The sequence below is a fragment of the Eublepharis macularius genome, chromosome 9, assembly GCF_028583425.1.
Source record: "Eublepharis macularius isolate TG4126 chromosome 9, MPM_Emac_v1.0, whole genome shotgun sequence".
In the NCBI taxonomy this organism is placed as follows: Eukaryota; Metazoa; Chordata; class Lepidosauria; order Squamata; family Eublepharidae; genus Eublepharis; species Eublepharis macularius.
The window spans coordinates 1,826,408-1,850,114 of NC_072798.1; the positions used below are offsets into that span (position 1 = coordinate 1,826,408).

Sequence of the window (23,707 nt, forward strand, 5' to 3'; positions counted from 1 at the left end):
ATGGATGCTCCGGCAGGAATGTGGCCCTGGCTTGTCAGCATCCAGTTGCCACAGCGAGGGGGATTCAGGCACTGGTGCGGGGGATCCCTTATCAACTCGCGCTGGGTCCTGACAGCGGCTCACTGCTTTGGGCTGAAAAGGTCAGTTTCATCACATGGGGGGGGGGGTGTTAGGAGTCCAGATCCCTGGGGGGAGGCCAGCGGGCCAGAACGGCCGTGTGACGTCATGCCGCTCACACACACACACACACACACACACACACACACACACACACACACACACACACACACACACACACACACACACACACAGAGGCACGACAACAGGGCTGGGCAAGGGCAGCCAACGCCTGGGACAGAGGGAGCTTGCACTACACACAGGCAGGCATGCTTAGACCCGCTGGTTCTTGCCCTGGGAGCTGGACTGGAGAGCTCTGGGTATGAAGCGCAGGGGGAGTGTCCACTGAGTTTGGCCTTAGACGTCTACGGGGGCTATGGGGGCTCGGCTGCACTGGGCCTCCCCCCTCCCGCTTCGTCCCCAACAGCAGCGTGCCCTGGGCCCTTCTCTCACACCAGGGGTCGCCAGGGCTGAGGCCGGGGGCAGCTTCAGGGCTGCTGCTGTCCTGCATCTGGACTGTGTGATGACATCACTGTGTGTGACATAGGGTTACCAGGCAGGAGCACTCCTGCGTTCTGCAGTGCCCAAAGACGGGCCCGTTTTGCCACAGATCAGGCCCCTTTTGAGGTGCTGCGTAGGGCAGGAGCGCTCCTACCCTCCGCAGCGCCTGAAAACGGTCCTGATCTGCGGCAAAATGGGCCCAAAATGAGCCCGATTTTGGCCAAAATGGGTTCGTTTTCAGGCGCTGCGGAGAGTAGGAATGCTCCCGTGCTCTGCAGCGGCCCCGATCCACAGCAAAATGGGCCCGATCCCGGCAGCTGCTATGCATGGGAGCGCGCAGAGCTGTGGGGGAGTGTGCATGGAAGGTGCGCCCCCTGCTGTTTAGGTAAGTGGGGGCGGGGTGTGGGGAGCAGGGGAGAGGGATTCCCTGCCCCCACCAGGGGGTCTGGCATCCCTAGGGTGATGTCATCATGCAGCATGCCATTGCAAGCTAGCCCCATTGGCGCAGTAGGCAGCTGGCCCGCAGCTGTGTGTAGGCAGCGGTGGCAGCAGCATGGAGCAACTGAGTGGAAGGGCTGGTAGGCTGCCCTCTCAGACTGCTCCGCGCTGCCGCCGCCAGCACACACTCCTGGGCCAGGCGCAGCAGCTGCAGGCCAGGTGTAGCAGGCGGCCAGGGTGGCACGTGGGCAGCTTCCCAGCCCTTCCGCTCAGCCACCAGCGCTGCCGCTGCCAGCTCCGCGGCACACGCCTCTGTCCCCCGGCGCCCCCTTCGGCACCTCAGTGCTCAAGGCAGCTGCTGGGCCCACCTCCATGGACGCATTGGCCCTGGTGGTTGCTCCCTTCTTGGTGGAGCCTCACTGCCCCCCCCTCTCTCTGCTCCAGGGCTCTAGCGGGCATATGCACCTGCCATTGCTGTGACAAACCACAGAGCTCCAGCCCCAAATGTAGCCCCCCCCTCTGCCCCCACCCGTTCCTCTTGGCCTCCCAGAGCTTTCCCAACACATTCCAGGCCCTACCAGGTCATCCTCTCACACTCTGGACCCATTCTGCCCTCCAGGTACATAAAAGTGGCATATTGGAGAGTGCTGGTTGGTGCCATTCAGCTGTCCCAGCTGGGCCCCAGTGCCCAGGTCCGGTCCATCAAGAGGCTGGTGGAACATGAACAATTCAACCCTACTACCTACAACAATGACATTGCCTTGGTTGAGCTGAGCCAGCCAGTGGAGTGCAACGACTACGTCCAGCCCGCCTGCTTGCCAGATGGCAACCTGAAAATTCATGATGATAGCCGTTGCTATTTCAGCAGCTGGGGCAACGTGGATTCACGTGAGTGCCCCATAATGCCCCCCCAAACCAGAGACTCACGGGGATCCCACGTGGTCAGAGCCAAACCCCCCCCCCCAAAGGGCAGTCTCGGAGAAGGACTGGGTACCTGTCCTCCTGTTGGCTGCTGCGACCTCTCGCGATATCTGCTCATCAGAGGCTTCATGAGAAAAGAGAAGGAGAGCAGGGAAGGATAAGATAGTGGCGGACCTATATTTTTAGGCCCCTGGGCCCCTTCTCAACCAGCAACAATAGGGCAATATCCGGCAAGGTCCAAAGGGCCCTGCTGCCCTTGCAAGGACCTCGAGGCCCAAATGGCAGCGAACGGGGTGGTGGGGTGGAGCCCTTGAAAATGGGCCATAGAGCGAGTCCCTTAGAATTATTAAGCCGTGCACCAACCAAGGATTTGAGGATCCCGCTGCCAAAATGTAGGCTATGAATAGATTCTGGCGAGCTCAGCGAGCCCACACAGCTGGGGGTTCGGGTGCTGTAAGCCCCAGAGAAAATTTAGAAATTTGACCCATACCAGGGACATTTCGAGGCCATATGAAACGGGTGTTAGAACATATTCTAAGGTCAATATTAAGTCCTTCAACCCGTTGGCTCATGATTCTGGCACTAAAAGTAGCCTTCTTTTAATAACAAACTCTTTAAAAAACCTCCATCAATTTTGTTGAAAAATTCACTCGTTAAAAAAAGGTTGCTTCAGGGGCCTTCCAGGATTAGGGGGCCCCTGAAACTTAAGCTTCATTAGTTTCATAGTAGATCCGCCCCTGGGACGGGGACACCCTAGCTGGGCCCAGGAATGGGATGTGGGTGTGGAATAGGAGCTCACATCAGGATCCTCCCGGAAGCCAAACCTGGCTGTGTTCCTGGCTGTGCACATAGTTTAAGAAGGGACTGATCTCAGATATCTTATTTATCAACTGCAGAGCATTTAGGGCTGGAGGGGGGCTTCTTCCACAGACCCCACATTGGGGCTATGGTGGGATCATAACATCACTGACTCCCCCAGCCAACGCTCGTCAGGGCTCATCCCCAGCCTCCAGTTTTGCTGCCTGGGCGTAGCTGCTGAACACATGGAACAGCAGAGAGCCTCTGAGATTGTGTAGAGTGATTTCCCCTCGTTGCTCAGCCACCCACAGGCTTTCTGCTGGACTCAATGGCCGATTCCAGGCAGTGTGCGCTCCCATCACCTCTCTTTGGGGAAATTAAGCGCCTGCAGGAAGGTACAAGTCGGCCCTTTTCTCTGTCGTCTGCTCGTAGAGAATTTTGCGAACCCTAAGCACCTGCAAGACGTCAAAATATCCCTGCAGAACCCTTGGGCTTGCAATGGAACCATCTGGTATAACAAGCGCATCAAAGACTACAACGTGTGTGGTGTGGCTTGGAAAGGAGGCATAGACTGCCAGGTAGGTGGGTTGCCTTCAGGGTGGGCGGGGGGCTCCAGGCTGACAGAACAATGGCGGAGGAGGTGGGTTGCTCGCTCCCCTGGCCAGACCTGGTTAAGGGCGAGTTTTCCTTGGAGTTCAGGTCGTCCAGTTGCAAAAACACACGATGGCTGAAGAGGCCGATGGATCATGTCAAGCGAGTTCTGCTCCCTGCCTACCCTGAAAGCAGCCAGAGCTGACTGTCCCAGCTGTAGTCCATCCCAGTACCCCTTCCTCCTGACACATGCAGCTGACCTCCTGATGGATAAGAGGAGGGTACTGTTACGTCTATCTGCAGATGTCAGAGCCCTGTTAGTCTGTAGCTGCAAAATGGTGAAGAATCCATTTATGCTACAATACAGTTGTTTAGTAGTAAAGGTGCCACTGGACTCTTCACCATATCTGCAGCTGTGCATACTGGCTTTTCTCCTGCTCTAGGGTGCTTCTGCTAGTTCAGTCAGCTAAACCCCTCATATTACATTATCCCTAAAAGAAAAAGGGAAAAAGCAGATTGGTGAAAGATACTGACTGAATTAGTAGGCCGTTGCAGAAGAAAAAGTCCTCATAAACTGGCCTAGCAGCATGAACTTGGACAAAGAGTACAAGACGGGGCGTTAAAAATCCCTGGAATTTTTTTTTTAAAATGTCCTGGTGCTGAAATGTCCTCTGCAGCTCCGTCTCCAGGAAATAATTGGCAGCAGAAAGTCCCTTCACAGGTCGTTTCTATTGAAAGCAGCCACCTGTGCACGTCTTCTTGAAACGGGGGTTTCCTAGTAGCCGGAAGGAATCACCTTTTACGATGCTTCCATGGCTGCAGGTTGGAAATACAGATAGTTCTGAAGAAACGAAAGGCCGCATCCCGCTGCACTGGCTGTTGTTGTACCACAACAATCAATCCCAGATTACCTTGTCCCTCCCAAATAATCCAGGTCCAAATGTTAGCGATAGCACTACAATTTTGTATATCTCTAGTTCAGAGCGCTCTCTCTCTCTCTCTCTCTCTCTCTCTTTCTCTCTCTCTCACACACACACACACACACACACACCCTGGGATAAATATCTAGACTCTTTACTGGAGCTTCTAGTTTTGCTGCCCGGAAGATAGTTTTGGGTGGGTAGCCATGTTGGTCTCTAGTAGAAGCGCAAAACTCAGGTCCAGTAGTAGCACCAAGACCCACTATGAGTTCACTTCAAAAAGGATGTGGCCAAACTCGAGAGGGTGCAGAGGAGAGCGACGAGGATGATCAGGGGTCTGGCGACTGAGCCCTACGAGGAAAGGCTGAGGGCCTTGGGAATGTTTAGTTTGGAGGAGAGGAGGTTGTGGGGGGACATGATCGCTCTCTTTAAGTATTTGAACGGCTGTCATTTGGAGGAGGGCAAGGAGCTGTTCCAGTTGGCAGCAGAGGGTAGGACGCGAAGCAACGGGCTTAAATTACATGCACAAAGGTACCGGCTGGATATTAGGAAAAACTTTTTCACGGTCAGAGTAGTTCAAAAGTGAAATCAGCTGCCTAGGGAGGTGGTGAGCTCCCCTTCACTGGCAGTTTTCAAGAAGAGGCTGGACGAATATTGGTCAGGGATGCTTTAGGCTCATCCTGCACTGGGCAGGAGGCGGGACTAGAAGGACTGTGATTCTGTGAGTTTTCAAGAGTCAGATCTCCGTTCATTAGACTGGAGGAGTGTAAAAAAGGAGTCTTTATAATCCCAGAAGAGGGCAGGAGGGGTATGGTAACTTAGAGAGTCAGGAAGCTGGCTATAATACATGGTTTAATTATCTTGATAGGTATGCAAACTGTAGAAAATTGGCATTTGTAATGTAAGAAAGAGCCTATGTCCCAAATCAATCCGGAGGGAATCCATTATTCAAAATTTGCCAATTAACTCACTTTCAGCTCTCTTGCTGGGTAGTTTTCCTTTGAAGATTCTCCCACTCTGATGGGGACTTGCATTTTTAGTGTCTCAATGATGTCACTTCCAGTGTGGCTTAGAAGTGGCATCATCATGCTGGGACAATGTCTTAGCATTTGCCCCAAACATTACGCTTTGGGATGAATGCTAGAGTGGCGCCCAAAGCAATGCCGTCATTTCCGGGTTGCACCCAAAGTGACATCATTGCCTTGCACAAAAATGACCCCCCCTCCATTTCCCTCAGCATTTCCATCCTGCCCCCCAGCGGGGAAACTGATCTCTCAAGGCTCATAATGCCTGCGATCACAACAGAGCTCCTTATTCTCCTGCGGAGCCACGTTGTCTAACGTCAGTTCTAGAATTGCTTATGCTCTGTTTCAGCATTTCCTCAACTCTGTATTGGACTTTTGCTGATGTCCTGTCTTTGTAAATTTGTATTTGCATACCCTACAGCATTTTTAATTGAAATGCCCTTGGTATTGACTCTACTAATCTCGCACTATGTCATCCACCTTGAGTCTCAGTGAGAAAAGCGGGCTATAAATGAAATAAATTAATTAATTAAATGCATTCCAGGGTTTGGAGTGGGGCTAGGGAGCCTGCCTCCCATTCCCACTGCCTGCAGCAGCAGGAGAAACTGTGAAAGAAAAAGGGATGTCACAGCATCCAGTCCCATAGCTGAAAGTATTGTTGCATCACTGCGATGCTCTAGCAATCCCCCAAAACTCTATGGTAAAACCAGAGATTTGGAGAGGGGGGTAAAACCATAGTTTGGGGGGATAGCTAGAGCATCACAATGTCACTTTCATTTATGTTACTGGAAGTGATGTTGCTGTGCTACACACCACCATGCCCCTCTCTTGTCCCACCCCCAAAAGCTCCTGGAGTTTCCAGCCATTCGCTGTCCGCCCTAATGGGAGCAGAAAATAAAAGCAACAGATCTCCCACTCTGCATTGCCTCTGGAAAGGGAGATCCGTGAATGACAGGGTGTGCCTCCCAAAGCGTCCCGCCTCATCTTCTCGACCATCTCTCCTTTGGCTTGTAGCAATGGCTGATCAAGTGTTGTACATGCACGTGTGTGAATCTCAGAAGCTCAGCCTCCTCCTCACACTTTTGCCCTCACTCTTCTTCCTCCAGGGGGACGGTGGGGGCCCCCTCATGTGCAAGGAGGACAATTCTGAACTCTACTGGGTTGTTGGACTCAACAGCTGGGGCAGCGGCTGCAAAAAGCCAGGGATCCCCGGAGTCTTCGTCACGACTCGCCCCTTCTTCTCCTGGATCGAGAGAAAACTCAAGGAGGCGTCCCAGCTTGGAGGCCAGCCACAGGCCAAGCCCAGCACCCAGCAGATTCTAAACTGGGCCCCGTCATGGACCATGCCTCCAGCCTTGCCAAAGCCCACAGGATGGACCCCCCCCAGGCGAACTTATAGTTGGGTTCGGCCAAACTATGTATATCCAGATCACACAACTCGGCCCCCGATCGTTTATGTGTATCAAAGGTTCCCAAATGGGACCATGATTTACAGGAGGAAGAAGACAACGCGCAAGCCACAATCCCAGTGGCAGAACCAGGGCTGGGCCCGGCCTAGACCCTGACCTGTCTCGATCGCAGCTGCCATCTAGATCAGCAGCCCAGGACCACAACCACTGGCGCCAGCCGAGCCCCCCACCTGAGCTCCTACATCTGTCCCTTGATTTGGTTTCCAAGTGAGTTTGCTTTTAGAAAAGCTGCCCTTTAAAACAGTTCAGGCTCCAAAGGAAAGCCCCAGCACCCAGCCCAGCCCCAGCCCCACTTCAGTGCAGACAGACTGGACCTAGCAATGGTTTAGGATGAGATCTGATTGCTGCTTAGAACCGCTGCTCCTCCTTTCCCACACTCCAAACACCCACGGAGACCAACCAGATCAGAGCAGCAAGTCGTGCCAGACAAGGGGGTTGAACGTGGCACCGTGGCAGGAGGCGTCTGAGAGACAGGACCCAACACAAGAGTCAGTCTGAGTTTAAATCCTGCGGGAAGGCCAACAGATGGTCCTCAAATCCGCAGAAGCCGTCTTTTCTTATGGGGCAACCTCTCCGTTCCGTGGGGTCCCTGCACCCATTCCCCAGAGAGAGCATCTTGCGTGGTGTATAAAGTGGTTCCCTCCTTATAGCTTGCTGGCGTATTCCAATCTGGGCAATGGCTGATGTGGGCCGTGAATGGGACCATGCCTACTGAACTTGAACCTGTGGGGGCGTAGACAGCACCGAAGCAAGAAGGGAGCACAGAACAGGAAACAAATTAGGGGGTGCGGTGTTAATGCTGAAGCATAATCTCCTAAAGGTAAACTGCTTTGTAATAAAAATCAGAGTTAAATGTTTCTGGTCTGTGGTTTTTTTTTTTTTAAAAAAACGTGTTATGTGTTATGGGTCCCATTATTATTATTTTATTATTTAGCTATTTATACTCTGCTTTACTACCCCATGGCTCACAATATTCCCCCCTCCTCCATTTTAACTTCCTAACTACCACCTTAGGAGGTAGGCAAGGCTGAGAGCGAGAGTGACGAGCCCAAGGTCAGCCAGCAAGTCGAAGTGGCAAATTGGGGATTTGAACCTGGATCTCCCATACCCTAAACCGATGCCCCGACACCCTGCTGAAACAGGAGACGGAACCAACCCCCTACAGGCAGCATAAGCAGCAAGAAGCACCCACGGCAAACGGGAGCAGCCAGAGGACACTGCACCTAGTGTGGGCATGAGACACCCGGCTCCTGTCCCCCTCCCCTTTCTATCTAGACAAAATGCAAGCCTGCATTTCTCCAGCTTGCAGGTGAAACAACCACCTGCTTGCTGCACTCATGGCTACAATGGGGGGGGGAGGGATGAGCCAAGGTCTGCTTTCAGCTTGCTGCTGTGTACCCCCCTCCCCAGCCCTTTCCAAGCTGGGCCCATTGTAGTGCTATAGCACAGCACAGTAGGGAAAAGGAGGGGAAAGAGGGCTTGGGGGACAAGAAGAGGCCATGGAAATGGTTTTTCTGCCTGTGCTTTTGCACAGGTGTGATGGAGAAAAGGGGTTGAGCAGGGGGGGAGGGAGGGTTGGCAGTAGCAAAAGGAACAGGAATAGAGACACGTGCAGATGCTGTTCCTGCGTTGTTTGCCGCTCCTGCCCCTAGCAGGGATGTATTTTTGCACTCTTGTGTCGGCGCAGCTAAAGGGTCCTCTGCACCAGGGTAGAACTGTCTCCGTTTGGGGGTTAACTCTGTGTTGCCTGACTGAGTACAGCAGGCAAGTCCTGAGTCTGTGTGCGTGGCAGAGAGAGTCCCTTCCCAGCCCAGGAGAGAGAATCGGAGCAGCCTCCAGCATGCCAACTGCCTCCCCTCCTCAACCTTTCCCATCTATTGTCACTGATCCCCAGCATGGCATTTGTGGGCACCATGGCACCCTTCCCTGTGTTTTCTGCCACGCACTTTTTTCTGCCCCCAAGTGACCAGTCCGGGTTTTCTCCATTCCTCTACCACACTGGATTAGGTGCTGCTTCGGAAGAGTTTCGGAGGCACCAACTTTTTGTCTGCAGAGAGAGCCCATTCAGAAACCACTGCCTCCGTTATCAGAAAACACTTGGCTGCCAGGCTCCCAACATTTTGTAATGCCCCCTCATTTTTAGCTGACTTTAGGGTGGTACCCAATGGAATTGTCAACTTTGGTTTGGAAAATTCCTGATTTGTAGAGCATTGCCAGGAGAGGGAATGGAGCTCAGATACTATACAGTCCTCACTTAGAACTTGCTGCTATTTTCTCCAAGGGAACACTGATGGCTGCAGTCTGGAGAGCAGTTGTAACTGCAGGAAATCTTCAGGCCCCACCTGGAGGTTGGCAACCATAGCTCGCTACCTGTTCTCAAACTCCCAAGGTGTCTACAGGCATTAGACAGTGTAGGCTAAGCTACTGGCCACTGGGGAAGTTTAGCCTTTAAAAAACGAAGGCCTTGGACCCAACTTTTAAAAGTTTATTCTAGGCACATCCACAGATTACAAACAAACAAGGGGAACTGGAGAAAAGAAATGCAGGACTTAGAAAACAAAATACAGTTAATGGAGTTGTTACCCAATGAGGAGGTCTCCTTGTGAGTTGGAGGAATTAGTGTGAAAGGAGAGGCAGCAAGAGGGAGTAACTGTGAGATCTCCACCAATACCAGGTCCTTCCCCACAGAGTGCTCTCAAAATGACTAAGCGGGTGTTGGGAGAATGATTTTTATTAAAGGGATATCAAAAGCAATCATACAAGAAGATACATCACACACATACAGAATTTCCCAGGAGAAGCAGAGAGGAGGTTGGGTAGAGTTTCAGGGTTTTGAGGCTGTAGTTACCACCTCCAGTCCAGAAGGGGAGCCGCTCCAGCATGCAGTCCGAGGGTGCGTGGGTGGGAGGTCCCAAGAGGACACACTGAGTGACGGCAGGACAGCCTAATTATAGAGCAAAACGTATCCTCCTGGGGCAAAACTGATGTCTTGCTCCCAACGATAATAGCTTGATGGCTGTCTCCAGAGGTGAGACAAAGAGCAAGGAAGCTGTCTCCAAGGTGAGACAATAATTCTGGGAAGGTTTGGTAAAGCCTTCTGGGGTGCAACTAAAGTTATCGGTGATGACTGAGGACCTGCAATGGCTGGATAGGTGAGGCTATCAGAGCCCTGAATAGCCCACCTGAGAGAATGGATAAGGAAAAGATCGGCAGGGCGTGTTAAGGAGATCAGTTCAGGAACGCCTGGAAGACCCTCTTGTCTTCGGATCTTTGAGCATCTCTGGGGCGTGGGGGCTGAAAGCTGGTCTTGCCTAGTACTTCACATGCTAGTAATTTTCTTTCTTCCCACTGGGATCTTGCTTCCATTTTTCTTCCTGGCTTAAACAACATTTCTGTGTTTAAAACACATACAGAGAGGGGTTTATGATATTGCCATATTCATAAGCCTTCTTAATATCATGAGGGCAAGTCTGCTAGCAGAGTCCTTATGCAGAGTCTTGTTTAAACTGGGCTGCTGCCCCTGAAAGTGCAGCCGCTTCGCACAGTGCAGCAGCCCAGTTTGAACTAGATGCCGTGCTAATGAAAAAAAAAACCCAAGGAACACTTTTGCCTTGGCAAGTATCAAGTTTAAATCAGACCCTGCATTCCCACTCTTCAATATCAAGCCTTTGTTTTCTGGCTCCCTCTTCTCCCCTCTGTGTTTGCCTCTCCACCATCTTACCTCTCAGCTCAACATCAGGGTTCTTCTATTTCACACTTCCATGGAACTTTTATTTGGATTCATAAATTCCTTTTAATCTTTTTAAATAAAAGCGATTAAATGTGATCTCATCACTTTCCATATTTCCAGCTGTAACTTTTTTTTTGTTTTCTGCCAAATTGGGATGAAAATTCTCAGGCGGGGGGTGGTGGTGGTTCTTAAATGTCAGATAAACAGGGCCATATGGTCCAAATTTTAGAGGCAGCTAAAGGCAGAACACATTTCTGCCTCAAATTGTACCCCTTACCCTAGAATCATAGAATCCATTATAGGGTTGGAAGGGACCTCCAGGGTCATCTAGTCCAACCCCCTGCACAACGCAGGAAATTCACAACTACCTCTCCGCCACACACTCACGCCCAGTGACCCCTGCTCCATGCCCAGAAGAGGGCAAAACACCCTCAGGATCCCCAGCCAAACTGGCCTGAGGAAAACTGCTTCTTGACCACAGAGTGTCGATCGACATTACCCTGAGCATGTAAGAAGGGCCCAGGAGACCTAAGCACCGAGTAGCCCTTCCTGCCCTCCCCCTCAAGATCTGCCCAGGTTCACAGAATCAGCATTGCTGTCAGATGGCCCTCTAGCCTCTGCTTAAAAACCTCCACAAAGAAGGAGAGCCCACCACCTCCCGAGGAAGCCTGTTCCACTGAGGGACCGCTCTAACTGTTAGGAAGTTCTTCCTAATGTTTAGCTGAAAACACTTTTGATTTAATTTCAACCCATTGGTTCTGGTCCAATCTTCTGGGACAGTAGAATACAACTCTGTGCCATCCTCTATATGACGGCCTTTCAAATACTTGAAGACCGGTTATCCTATCACCTCTCAGTCATCTCCTCTCCAGGCTAAACACACTGAGTTCCTTCCACCTTTCCTCCTAGGACTTGGTCTCCAGACCCCTCATCGTCTTTGTTGCCCTCCTCTGGACACGCTCCAGCTTGTCTATATCCTTCTGAAATTGTGGTGCCCCAAACTGAACACAACTGATCCAACCTTCCCACCTAATTTCCCACCTAATTTCTGATAGTTAAAGAGAAAGAGTCCCTGTTTCATAGGCAAATACATTTCTCACGTACAGAGTGGGCGCAGGGAGGTGTTTCACAAATCAAAAATGCAGACACACGGAAAAAGAAAGGTGGCAAGGAAAAGTCCCACCTAAGAAGTCTGCAGCTTTATTCCGGGTGCACCCCCGCCTTGGGGCCTGGCCCAGACCATTCTGTGAACGCTGCTCCACACCTTCCAGAGGAGAAAAGAATGTGGAGCAGACCGTGCGTTCTGCGTGATGTCATACTGCCTACCCGTTGATTGGACAGGACACAGATACTTGCATTTTGTGATGTCATGAGCGCTGAAAGAATGTGGAAGCAGCATCTGGAACCACGAGGAGGATGAGATGGCTGCTCCTCCTAATTCTGGTCCTGACCGTTTGCCGGCCCGGCTATGCCATTGTTAATAGCTGCGAGTAAGTGATAGCAAGAGCCTGGAGCCAAACGGCCAAGGAGGGCCCCCGTTGTCCAGAGCAGCACACCTGGTGCACGGAGGCATCCCTTGGATGCCTGTAGAGTGGGGGAAGAGGCTCCAGGGAGAACGAGGAACCACAAAGCACCATATTCCTTGGAGAGGGTTGCTGGGATGTATCTGCACTGCTAACACAAGGGATCCTACTGGGGGGAGACCACTAGTATAGTGGAGGCCTTCGCCCAAGTATTAGTTGCTGAAAATCTGCCAAGGCCCTCTGGATCCAGACCCACATTTGACCTTGCCGATAGAGAGAGATGAGTGGAGACCAAGGAAGCAGGACTGCTGACCCAGGAGGAGCAGAGAGAGGGTCTGCAGAGCGAGGCCTCAGCCAAACAGGGCCTAAGGGTGGAGAGCCAGTAAGGAGCCAGGAGCCAGGACATGTTGCACAGCAAACAGACGAGCCACCCCTAGGTGGGATGTGTGGCACAAACCACGGGCAGCCAATAAACGTTTATCTCTTTTCTTTTTAGCGTTTGTGGAAGACGCCCCTCCGTGTCAAGCCATGGCAGTAGCATGCGTGTTGTGGGCGGGGTCAACGCCCTGCCAGGTGCCTGGCCCTGGGTCGTCAGCTTGCAGCTGCCCACAGTGACCGGGCACAAACACTCCTGTGGAGGCTCCCTCATCACTGCCCAGTGGGTTCTCACCGCGGCGCATTGCTTCGGAAACAAAAGGTGAGGGGAGACACCAGCAGCTGAATGTGGCTCCCAAGACGTGCGCCTCAACTACTTTCCGTCTGACCACATTGCCAGGGGATGCCTTGAAACAGGCACCAGGGAATCTCTCCCCTCCGAGGAACCAGTGCACAGATAAGACAGCTGTGGGTCCTTAACTTGTCGAAAGGCCGCCGATGACGGATGTGTCAAAGACGGGCCTTCTGCCTTACAGGGGCTCTGACAGAGCATAGGCCAGTTTGGGCCTCACCCAGCCCTACGTACACATGAAGGACCCCCACCCATTTTTTAGCTTTAGGATGAGGTCTCTTCATCTGGGAAAAATAAATTGACTAAACCTGTAATGGAGCTTTTTAAAAAAATATGCAAGGGATGGAGAGACCGATGGGAGAAATTCTTCTCTCTTTCTCTCTTGAGAAGGCCAGGTCCCCTGAAGCAATTGGCTAAGTATCCAGTGCTGACCAAAGGAAAATCTATTTCATGCAGCCCAGGACTAAAGCATGGAAATTCATGATTACAAAATGTGAACAATCAATAATTCATATTAGGGGAAAATTTGCTTAAGTCTCAATTTTGGAGTCCCCTGCTAACACTATGACTCGTATAACAACAATTGGTAATTAAAGAAGGAAAAGATTATTGAGAGAAGACTAGTAAAGAGTCCAGTAGCACCTTTAAGACTAACCAACTCTATTGTAGCATAAGCTTTCGAGAGGCACAGCTCTCTTCGTCAAATGCATCATCAGCTTTCGTGAACCACAGCTCTCTTTGTCACATGCATCGTCAGCTTTCAAGAACCATGGCTCTCTTTGTCAGATGTATCCGATGAAGAGAGCTGTGGTTCTTGAAAGCTGACGATGCATCTGACGAAGAGAGCTGTAGTTCACAAAAGCTGACGGTGCATCTGACAAAGAGAGCTGTGGTTCTCAAAAGCTGATGATGCATTTGACAAAGAGAGCTGTGGTTCTTGAAAACTGATGATGCCTCTGACAAAGAGAGCTGTGGTTCACAAAAGCTGATGATGCATCTGACAAAGAGAGCTGTGGTTCTTGAAAACTGATGATGTATCTGACGAAGAGAGCCTGATGAAGCATCTGACAAAGAGAGCTGTGGTTCTCAAAAGCTGGTGATGCATCTGACGAAGAGAGCCTGATGAAGCATCTGACAAAGAGAGCTGTGGTTCTCAAAAGCTGGTGATGCATCTGACGAAGAGAGCCTGATGAAGCATCTAACAAAGAGAGCTGTGGTTCTCAAAAGCTGATGATGCATCTGACGAAGAGAGCCTGATGAAGCATCTGACAAAGAGAGCTGTGGTTCTCAAAAGCTGGTGATGCATCTGACGAAGAGAGCCTGATGAAGCATCTGACAAAGAGAGCTGTGGTTCTTGAAAGCTGATGATGCATCTGATGAAGAGAGCCTGATGAAGCATCTGACAAAGAAAGCTGTGGTTCTTGAAAGCTGACAATGCATCTGATGAAGAGAGCTGTAGTTCACATAAGCTGACGATGCATCTGACAAAGAGAGCTGTGGTTCTCGAAAACTGATGATGCATCTGACAAAGAGAGCCTGATGAAGCATCTGACAAAGAGAGCTGTGGTTCTCGAAAGCTTATGCTACAATAAAGTTGGTTAGTCTTAAAGGTGCTACTGGACTCTTTTACTATTTTGCTACTACAGACTAACACGGCCAACTCCTCTGGATTTATTGAGAGAGACACTCAAAATAAGCTTGATGCACACTCTGCCCAACGAAGTTCTCCCTCGCATTTATATCTTCCCATGGACATGGTAAGGGAAACAATATAGTTTACATCAGTCAAATAATTTGCAAAGGCAAACAAACGGAAAACAATGGAATTCTGAGGGTTCGTAATCAATGTAGAAGAAAGACAGGTCAGTCGTGAAACGTAACAGGTCATATAAACAAAGGAGTGAGAACTGACAATAGTTTGGCTCCTCTTGTTATCAACCAGAGGGAGGAGAGATGCTGACAGTTTCAGAGTTTCTTTCTGGAGCCTGCACTATCCAAGTTACCCAAACACCCCTTCTTTGGTCAATGTCCCCTGCTGACAATAATGTCATAGAACAGTATTGTCCAGTGTAATAAAAATAAAGAAGAAATTGTTTTGAGAGTTGTGTCCGGCAGCATCAACTTAGAATTTCATGCTTTTATAGAAATTAACGTACGTGAGCATAATACTGTTCTTAAAAATCCCTTAATAGTTGCCAACCTCCACGCTGGGAGCTCTCCCAGAATTACAACTGATCTCCAGATGACAGAGGCCAGTTCCCTCGGAGAAAATGGTAGCTTCCGAGGGCAGACTCTATAGCACACCATAGGTTCCAGGTGAAACCCCTTTCCAAATTCTTCCTCCGCAGGCACTGCCTCCAAATCTCTAGGAATTTCCCAGACTGTAGTTGGCAACTCAAACTCCTAGAGTTTTGAAAGAGACAAGTTCACAGAGGATAGATCAGTCCAATGACTGCAAACGGCAGCCTTCAAGTTCAGGGGCAGGGCCCTCAGAAGACCCCCATGCGAGGAATAAACCGTCAAGAAGGAACAAATAGCTTCTTCATGTCCCACCTGTGGGCCTTTTCAGGAATAAGCTAGAGACAGAGCAGCAGACAGGCACAGAATCAACAATAAAAAGCCACAGAATAAAAGCAAAAATGACCAAAGCACTAAAATCCTTTCAATAAGTAGTAAGCATCAACATAGCAACAAAACACATACAAGCTGAATAAACAAAAACAGGACGTAAGGTATCCATCGACAAGTATCCAGGTAAATGAAAATTTCTCTGCCTGGCGCCTAAATTATTCAGTCCCGAAACACCAAACTGTACCGTGTCATCTCCTGTCCCCACTGGTTATTAGCCTGGCACAAGACCTGATGCTTTTTCAAGAATGTATTTGTGATTCTTTTAACCCACCTCTCTCCACAAAGATTTTTGCGTAGCGGGTAAGCCAGTTGATGATATTGTAATCTTCTGAACGATTTCTCGCTTGAGTGCTTTGTTTGTGTTCAGTCTTGGCTGCTTCGTTTGTCTACGGCATGTCGAGGCTGTCCTCGAGGTCTTAATGGTTTTCAGAATGGCTGTGTTGTAGCTTTTGAGTGGGCTCTTAACAGTTATTATCTCTTTGTATTTATTCTGCTCTAAGCTGCCACAAGAGCTTCTCTGGGCTGAGGATGGGGGTGTGGATTTTTAAAGAAACAAATATATATATATATACAAGGCTTATTGCCAATATATATACAAGGCTTATATATATATAAGCCTTGTATATATATATATACAAGGCTTATTGCCAATATATATATATACAAGGCAATATATATACATATACATATACATATATATATATATACAAGGCAATATATATACAAGGCTTATTGCCAATATATATATATATATATATATATATATATATATATATATATATATATATATATATATATATATATATATATATATATAAATTGAATAAGTTGGGTGCCAAGCAAACTGCCAGAGGAGGGGGCAGCAACGACTATCAAATAATTGAAAAAAAATGCTAGTTGTCTTTGTTTTAACTATATTGGCATGACATTTATTGTATATAGTTCACTAAGACTTTGTTGTTGTTCTATTTTACTTCTGTACATTGTTTTTGTTTGTTTGGTTTAAAAAAAAACATAAAAAGGCGGAAAAAAGAGTAAAAAAAAATAAATATCTCTTTATATGGCAAAAAAAAAAAAAAAAGAGGAGGGGGCAGAGATCCAGACTTGAGCTACTGCCACAGAAGGGCCCTATCTCTGGCAGCCACCGGACTTGCCTCTGCAAACATGGGCACAAGGGTTATTGCCAATCTCCTGCTGGGGCCTGGAGATCTCTTGGAATTACAGCTGATCTCCAGATGACAGAGATGGGTTCCTCAGGAGAAAATGGCAGTGTTGGAGAGAGAACTCGGTGGCATTATAACCCACTGAGCTCCTTCCCCTCCCCAAACTGCCCTCTCCAAATCTCCAGGAATTTCCCAGCCTGGAGTTGACAACCCTGGCCACTAGGTAGGAGGGATCCTTGCCTTCTGGGCTGGTGGCTGTCATCATTGCTGCCCACTGTCTATGTCCCTGCACATGGCCTGCTGCCTCAACTGCTCCTGGTCAGTAGCGCCAGAAAACATGCTTGGAGGGTGCCCTGTTTTGCTGCATGGGGCTTCCTCCCAGGGGGAAAGAGTGTAGGGCTGCCAAGTCCGCCAGGGTCCAAACCAGAGGACCGGGGGTGTCCTGGGGGTGTGCATTTGTGCACTTTGTGTGCACTCTGGAGCCTTTGTGGTCATTGTCATTCCTGGCATGACAATGAAGGCTCTGGAGTGCAAGAAATGCTTACCAGAGCTCCCGGACGCATTCCATGTACCTCCCCCTCCACCCCTGCCACCGCCAGTCGAGTAAAAGTCTGTAGGGGGCAGAGGATGGGAGCGGGGGATTCCTCGCTCCCACTGGGGGACTGGGAACTCAAAAACAGTACTATATAGGCCTATCGACCCTCTGCATCTCTACCTTGCCTTTGGTTATAGATCAAGATGGGCAGACATGTTAGTCTGTCTGTAGCAGTAGAAAAGAGCAAGAGGCCAGTCGCACTTATAAGACAACAATTTGGGGTAGCTGTATCTGAAGAAGTGAGCTGTGACTCATGAAAGCTCATAACCACACATTTTGTTAGTCCTATAGGTGCTATTGGACTCTTACCTTTGGTTGTTTGTCGATACCAAGCACCCCCTATGCAGCATTACCTCTCCCTGGGTTGTGTGGGTGTTGCTGCATGCCACGCGACTTAGCATCTAGGTGTGCCAAGCTCGGGCTATGGTTTAAACTGTCTGCCATAGGCTGGAATTGGCAACTGCTTCAAGAGCAGGGGGTGCTGTCGGGGACATGCCGTGCTGCTCGCTGGCCTCCTGTGGCCCTCTGGGCCTGCACGTTGCCCAATGTCAGGGTCATGGCACCTGGCATCAGCTGTACTTTACAAGCTTCATGGTCTACTTTAGGGACTTAATGTTAACTATTATGCTGGGGCTTGATATTCGTTGACATGCTGTGTAAAATCTTGTGTGCAGAGGATCCTGTTAGCTGACACGGCAGAGACTATGTTATCTGACTATGTTGAACTTTTAGCAAGAAAAGAGCCATTGCCATAGATACATAATCTTGACTTCATAAAAACATTCTCCTAGCTTGCATTCCTATAGATATCCACTGTAGCTAGATTCTTTCCCATTCACTGTAGATAGATGGGGGTGACGGGGCTGTGCTTAAATGTCTATATATGCTGGGTAGAGATGGGCACGAAGCGAAATATGAACCAAAGTTCGGCACGAACTGGGCTGGTTCGTGGTTCGCGAACTGGCGGTTCATCAGAGCCCATTTCTGATGAACCGCCACGAACATTAGGCTGGTTCGTTTGGTTCATTTTTTTGGTTTGTCGCTGCAGACAGCCTGGTGCCGATCATTCAGTTTCCTAAGCAACAGAGGATGGACTTCCTGCAGACCTTCTGCTGGCCCGGAAGTGACAATTTGCTGACCTGGATCTGACATTTTCACAAACCAAATGAACCGATTCATGAACTGGGCCAGGTTCGTGAAAGTTCGTGGCTTGTGAAATGCGACGAACCACGAACCACATGGTTAGTTTTTTTTCTGGTTCGTGCCCATCTCTAATGCTGGGTATTGAGAACCAAACTTTATTCCTAACAAAGAACGTTTTGGGATGCTGAACTGGGGATCATCAATAAATCTTTAACTCGTTCAGTCTTGGACTCTTGCAGTGAAGTTATTGAGATTCAACTGGCAGAGCCTTATACCTGACCGTGGAAGTTCTTCCTCTCTACCCCATGGGTCCCTGTGGACTATGTCATGGGTTTTGGAAGCATAGCGTCTCAGCACTGACCACGCAGTGTGCACTGCACTGCTCGGGCAGTTTAGGGAGCAGCCTAGCCCCCTCCCATCCCTGTGAATGCCCTTCGAATGGTGGTGACGCAGGCAGGCACAGCAGTGGCCCTGTGGCAGAGGGTCATGGTGGGGCCATGCTGGAGGCTGGTCACCACAGTGCACTACTTCAGCACTAATATATCACCAGTATACGCTGGCATACCAGCCTAGTCAGGTCCGTGACCACTTCTCCCTCATGGTTGTGCTACCTTGTCCGCTTAATTTGAAATTTAACTGTAGGAATATTGTTTATTTATTTAAAACATTTATATGCTATCTTTCCACCCACACAGGGTTCCCAAGGCAGCAAACTTCAAAGTGTTAAAATACTGAAAACATTTGATCACTGTTTAAAATTTATATATAAAATTTAACAATAAGGTAAAAACATACAGGAAAAACAGACACACAACCAGGGAAGAGGGCCAATAAGAATTTACTGGGGGTGTGCCAAATGAAACAGAGAAGCCTTCACCTGCGGGCAGAAGACAATAGCAGAGGGAGAAACAAATTTAAACTTTGCTTTTTGATATGTGTTTCCTAAAATGTCAGAATATCTATCTTTGGTTTCTATAGTGGTTTGATATAGCTTTTCTTTTATAGGACTACTTAAATCATTCATTAAAACACATTTTCCATATGAATTATCTGTTGTAATACAAATCCATAAAACAAATGTTGGTCTTCACATAATTTACTCCTCAGGAAAGAAAACTCAAAGCAAATTTAAGAAGATAGTTTATATTCTATCAATAATTATGCTCGTCTTCTATCTTGCCCAATATTTAGAAAGTTGAGCTAATGAGATTTTTACCTCTTCTATCTGATATAGAGATCTCTGAGTGGTGGCAGACAAGACTAGTGGCGGGTGGGGTTTCCCCCAGGGGGAATGGGACCCTTGTTTATATCTGATATTATTATTTATAGTCTGCCTTTTTCACTGAGATCCGAGGCGGATTACACAGTGCAAGTGAAAATACAACAGCTAGGACATTCACTGAGCAAAATACAATAGTGAAGAACAGTTAGGATCTGCAGTAAAAGAAGTTCAATAGGGTATGGTAGCATAAAAATTTGAAAAACAAGCATAAAGTTGTGGAAAGAGGTGCAATCTTTCTGAAACAAAGCATAACTAATTTACATGGCATGATAGATGATGATAGAACTCTTTCTAAATTGTCTAGTCTAATTTTGAACTTGTTCTTTGTGTTATCAAGTCATGAATAACAACAACATTTGATTTATATACTGCCATTGAAGGCAAATTAACGCCCACTCAGAGTGGTTTACAAAGTATGCTGTTATTATCCCCAGGAAATGAACTATTCGGGATTAAAAGTTTCAAAGAGAAAAGTAGTGATAGTAGATCACAATTGATTTACACGTGGCTTGTGAGGAAGCACATTGTGCGAAACGGGATTTAATTTTCACGCTGGCAAACCCGTTGCCACCTCCTGCCGGGAGTTTGGAAATTCTTACAACTCTCTGGTTGATCTTGTTTTACTGTCGTGCCTTATATTTGAGTTTTGAAGAAGAGAACATTAAAACCTTATTTATCACTGCATTGCTTCACGTGGTCCTGTTCATCGCCTTGTCTCATTCTGCTTGGGACCACCCCCTCTTGGATTTGTTTTTTTTATTATTATCCCCACAACAAAACACCCTGTGAGGTGGGTGGGGCTGAGAGAGCTCTGAGAGAGCTGTGACTGGCCCAAGGTCCCCCAGCTGGCTTCGAGTGGAGGAGTGGGGAATCAAACCCGGCTCTCCAGATTAGAGTCCTGCCGCTCTTAACCACTACATGTTTGCTCAAATGATGCAAATTGCTACTGCAATATTTGTTTTATATTATGCACCACTGGCACTGACATGTTAAGATTTCTCTGAGTCATCTGATTTATATCATTGAAGTATTTATCCCGAGGCAAAAAAGGAGTAAAGCCTCATAGCTAATTTATACAGGCAAAGTTCTTCAACTGAAATGAAAAGATAGCCAAAGATTACACAAGCAGACCTTTAAAAGGTTTGTTTTGATATAGTAAAGGTTCAGGAAGAAGAGAATAAAAACTCAGTGAAAAAGGCAAAATCTAGCTCTCACAATTAGCAGCAGCAAATAACTAAAAACACAGTCTCATTAAGGTGCCTCAGAGGCTGCAAAGATCTTATTGAAATGCAGTATTGATTAGACTCCCATTCAGTGACTCCTTTGTAACTCTTTACCACACGGAGTACAATCGGCCCGCTTGAGTCTTCCTTGTACCTCCCCACTAGCTTTGCATCCTTGGAAAAGGAACACAGCAGTGCCACAGGCGAGATCTTACTTTACGGGCAACTCACAAAAGAACGGCTCAGTTTGCGGCTTATCACAAGCGGGGCCTGGAGTCCTGGAATTCCAGCTGATCTCCAGACTATAGAGACCAATTCCCGTGGCAGGAAACAGCAACTTTGGAGGGTAGACTCTTTGGCATTGTACCCCCTATCCAAACTCTGCCCTCTCCATGCACTGCCCTCAAATCGCCAGTAATTTCCTAAACTGGAACTGGCAACGATAACCTCAAAACGCCTCTTGGCAAGTAAGAAACCTGCACCACTTTTCCAAAATAAGGGTTTTGTATCATTTCAGCTACAACTGAAACCGGTGACCATGAGTCTGGTATGTACGGAAAAGCCCCTTCAACACACACATGGGCCACACAGTTGTTACACCACAGTTGCTGAAGCTTTCACAGCCCCTTCCAAAAACAGGGGAAGGAGGGTGAGAGGGGCTCCCAGAAGACACAGTCTTTGTGCCCCTCCACACTCCCCTCCTCCAGGCTTTAGTTACTGGAACTGCCAACTGCTGTGGTGCCCTTTTAAAGGTGTGAGAGATCCCCTTCTTCAGGACTACCCTGAGCCTGTAGGCTGACTGGCACTTTTTCCACTTGCACAAGTGACCCATGTTCTGCCCCTCCTCTTCTCCCTCAGGAATCTCCTCCACTGGCGAGCTGTGGTCGGAGCCTCCAATCTTTCGGCGCTCAGCTCGGAGGTCCACGTGCGCTTTGTCAAACAAGTAGTGCTGCACGAGGAGTACCAGCCAGGCCCAGCGATCAATGACATCGCACTCTTGGAGCTGGACCTGCCCATCAAGTGCAGCAAATACATCCAAGCGGCCTGCGTGCCCGACAGTTCTGTGAGCGTGTCCGACTTGACCGACTGCTACATCAGCGGCTGGGGCGTCACCAAAGAGTACTGTGAGAACCAAACCAGCCCCTTCCCAAGATAGGCCAGCCACTTCCTCAGGACTTCCTGAGGCTGAAGCCAGAATGTAGACTTGGGGAAGGAAAGGAGTCATTCTGTGGCACAGTTTGCCTGTTTAGCGCCCTAGCCAAACTCTACCGATCCCAAGATAGAAGGAAAGCACTTATGGGATTCCCTTAAGGCCCACACGGGGACCTTTCAGTTCCTCTTCTCACAAATCTGTCTAGGGGTCTGAGAAGCCAAAGAGTGGAGCCAAAATGTCAGACACTGGTAAGAGCGGCACATCCCCAAGTGTGGTGGCTCAGCTTCCTTTGGGGGCCACTCCCAGTCCCAACTTCAGGGTCAAACTAGACATGCAGATTTTGAAAGAAACTCAGGTTCCCGCAGTCACACAGTAGCTGTAGAGAATGGCTCTTAAAAAATAAAGGCGAGCCCAAATGACCTCAGAACAATATCTTGGGGGGAGGAAGGATGCCTGCCTTTCCCCTCAAGTTGGTTTCCAAAACAGCTGTTTCGGCTGCTCCGCATGGAGTGTTTTGCGCACGTGGAGCAGTAAAAACAGGAAAATACCCCTGCTCCTTCCTCCTTGCTTGGTGACATTCTGAGACCTTTTGGCCTCTCCTTTATTTTTTAACAGCCATTCCCCACAGCTGCTGCGGGACTGTGGGGTACCTGAGTTGGGAAGGAGGAACCCAGACCCAACTCTTTTAAAACCTGCATGTCTAGTCCGACCCTGTGCCTTTTCAAATCAAGCAGTAGGCATATCCTTCTCAGAATGGGTCACAGAGTCCGTATCGTCACCCCGGTTCAGCACTCCTCGTGGGGACGCCCCTTATTGACCCTGTAATGGGACACCCACTGCCTTCTTCAGCAGGGAGATGGCTGTGGTTGAAGTCTGACCAAAGCCAGGTCGGGGGGGGGCATGTGGTAGAAAGGGGATGCCACACCACACACTCAGGAGTTGCCTTCTACTCCCAACAGCTACGAATCCATCAGATGTCCTGCAGGAGTCAAGGGTAAACCGCTTTTCTGTGGAGACTTGTAACAGCAGCAGCTGGTACAATGGGGCCATCCAAAAGCACAACCTGTGTGCAGGATACAAGGAAGGAGGCATTGACACCTGCCAGGTAAAGGTGGGCCAGGGGAGCACTCGCCATAGCTTATCTCTGGAAGCCGAAGGCTCATTCCTATGCTCTAACCTGGGTTCAGTAATGGGTGTGTCTGTGTGTGTTATGTGCCGTCAAGTTGCCTCCAACCTATGGCGGCCCAGTTGAAAAATTCCTAAGCAAATTCAGCATCTGGCTGAATTTGTGAAACTTGATCACAACATTCTAACACCACCCCCAAGTTTGATTTGTGACCTCCCTTTAAAAAGATAAATACTGGCAGTATTTCTGGCAAAAAAAAAAATGTTATGAACTTGCCACGTTCAAAACTCTTATTTCTAAAATTAATAGTATCCATAATTGCAAACATTCTAAAACTTCAAATTGGCTACTTTCCCCCACCTTTTATTCCCCCCCCCCCTATTTTGAAACATTCTAATAAGCAATAATGGGTCAGAAAGATCATTAAGAGACTAATTATTTGATCCACCAAGAAACCTAAAACCAAAACTGTGAAAGCAAAAGCAGGACGTGCATCCTCCGGCAGGTGGAAAGAGCCAGCGTGGCAGCGGCCAGACTAGGAACCCAGGGAGACCCACACGTGCCAACGCTTGCCATGAATTCCACCGGGGGACCTTGGGCTTGTCACTCTTTCTCTCAGCCTAGCCCACCT

The 23,707-nt window shown here is 48.8% G+C and overlaps 1 protein-coding gene across 1 annotated transcript; it reads left to right on the top strand.

Moving 5' to 3' along the window:
- On the top strand, positions 1–6,876 carry LOC129335737 (acrosin-like). Its single transcript, XM_054988529.1, has 4 exons — positions 1–140; positions 1,676–1,944; positions 3,208–3,353; positions 6,418–6,876. Exons 1-4 carry the CDS (start codon positions 1–3, stop codon positions 6,874–6,876), a joined length of 1,014 nt encoding a protein of 337 aa, XP_054844504.1.
- The last annotated feature ends 16,831 nt before the right edge of the window (positions 6,877–23,707 follow it).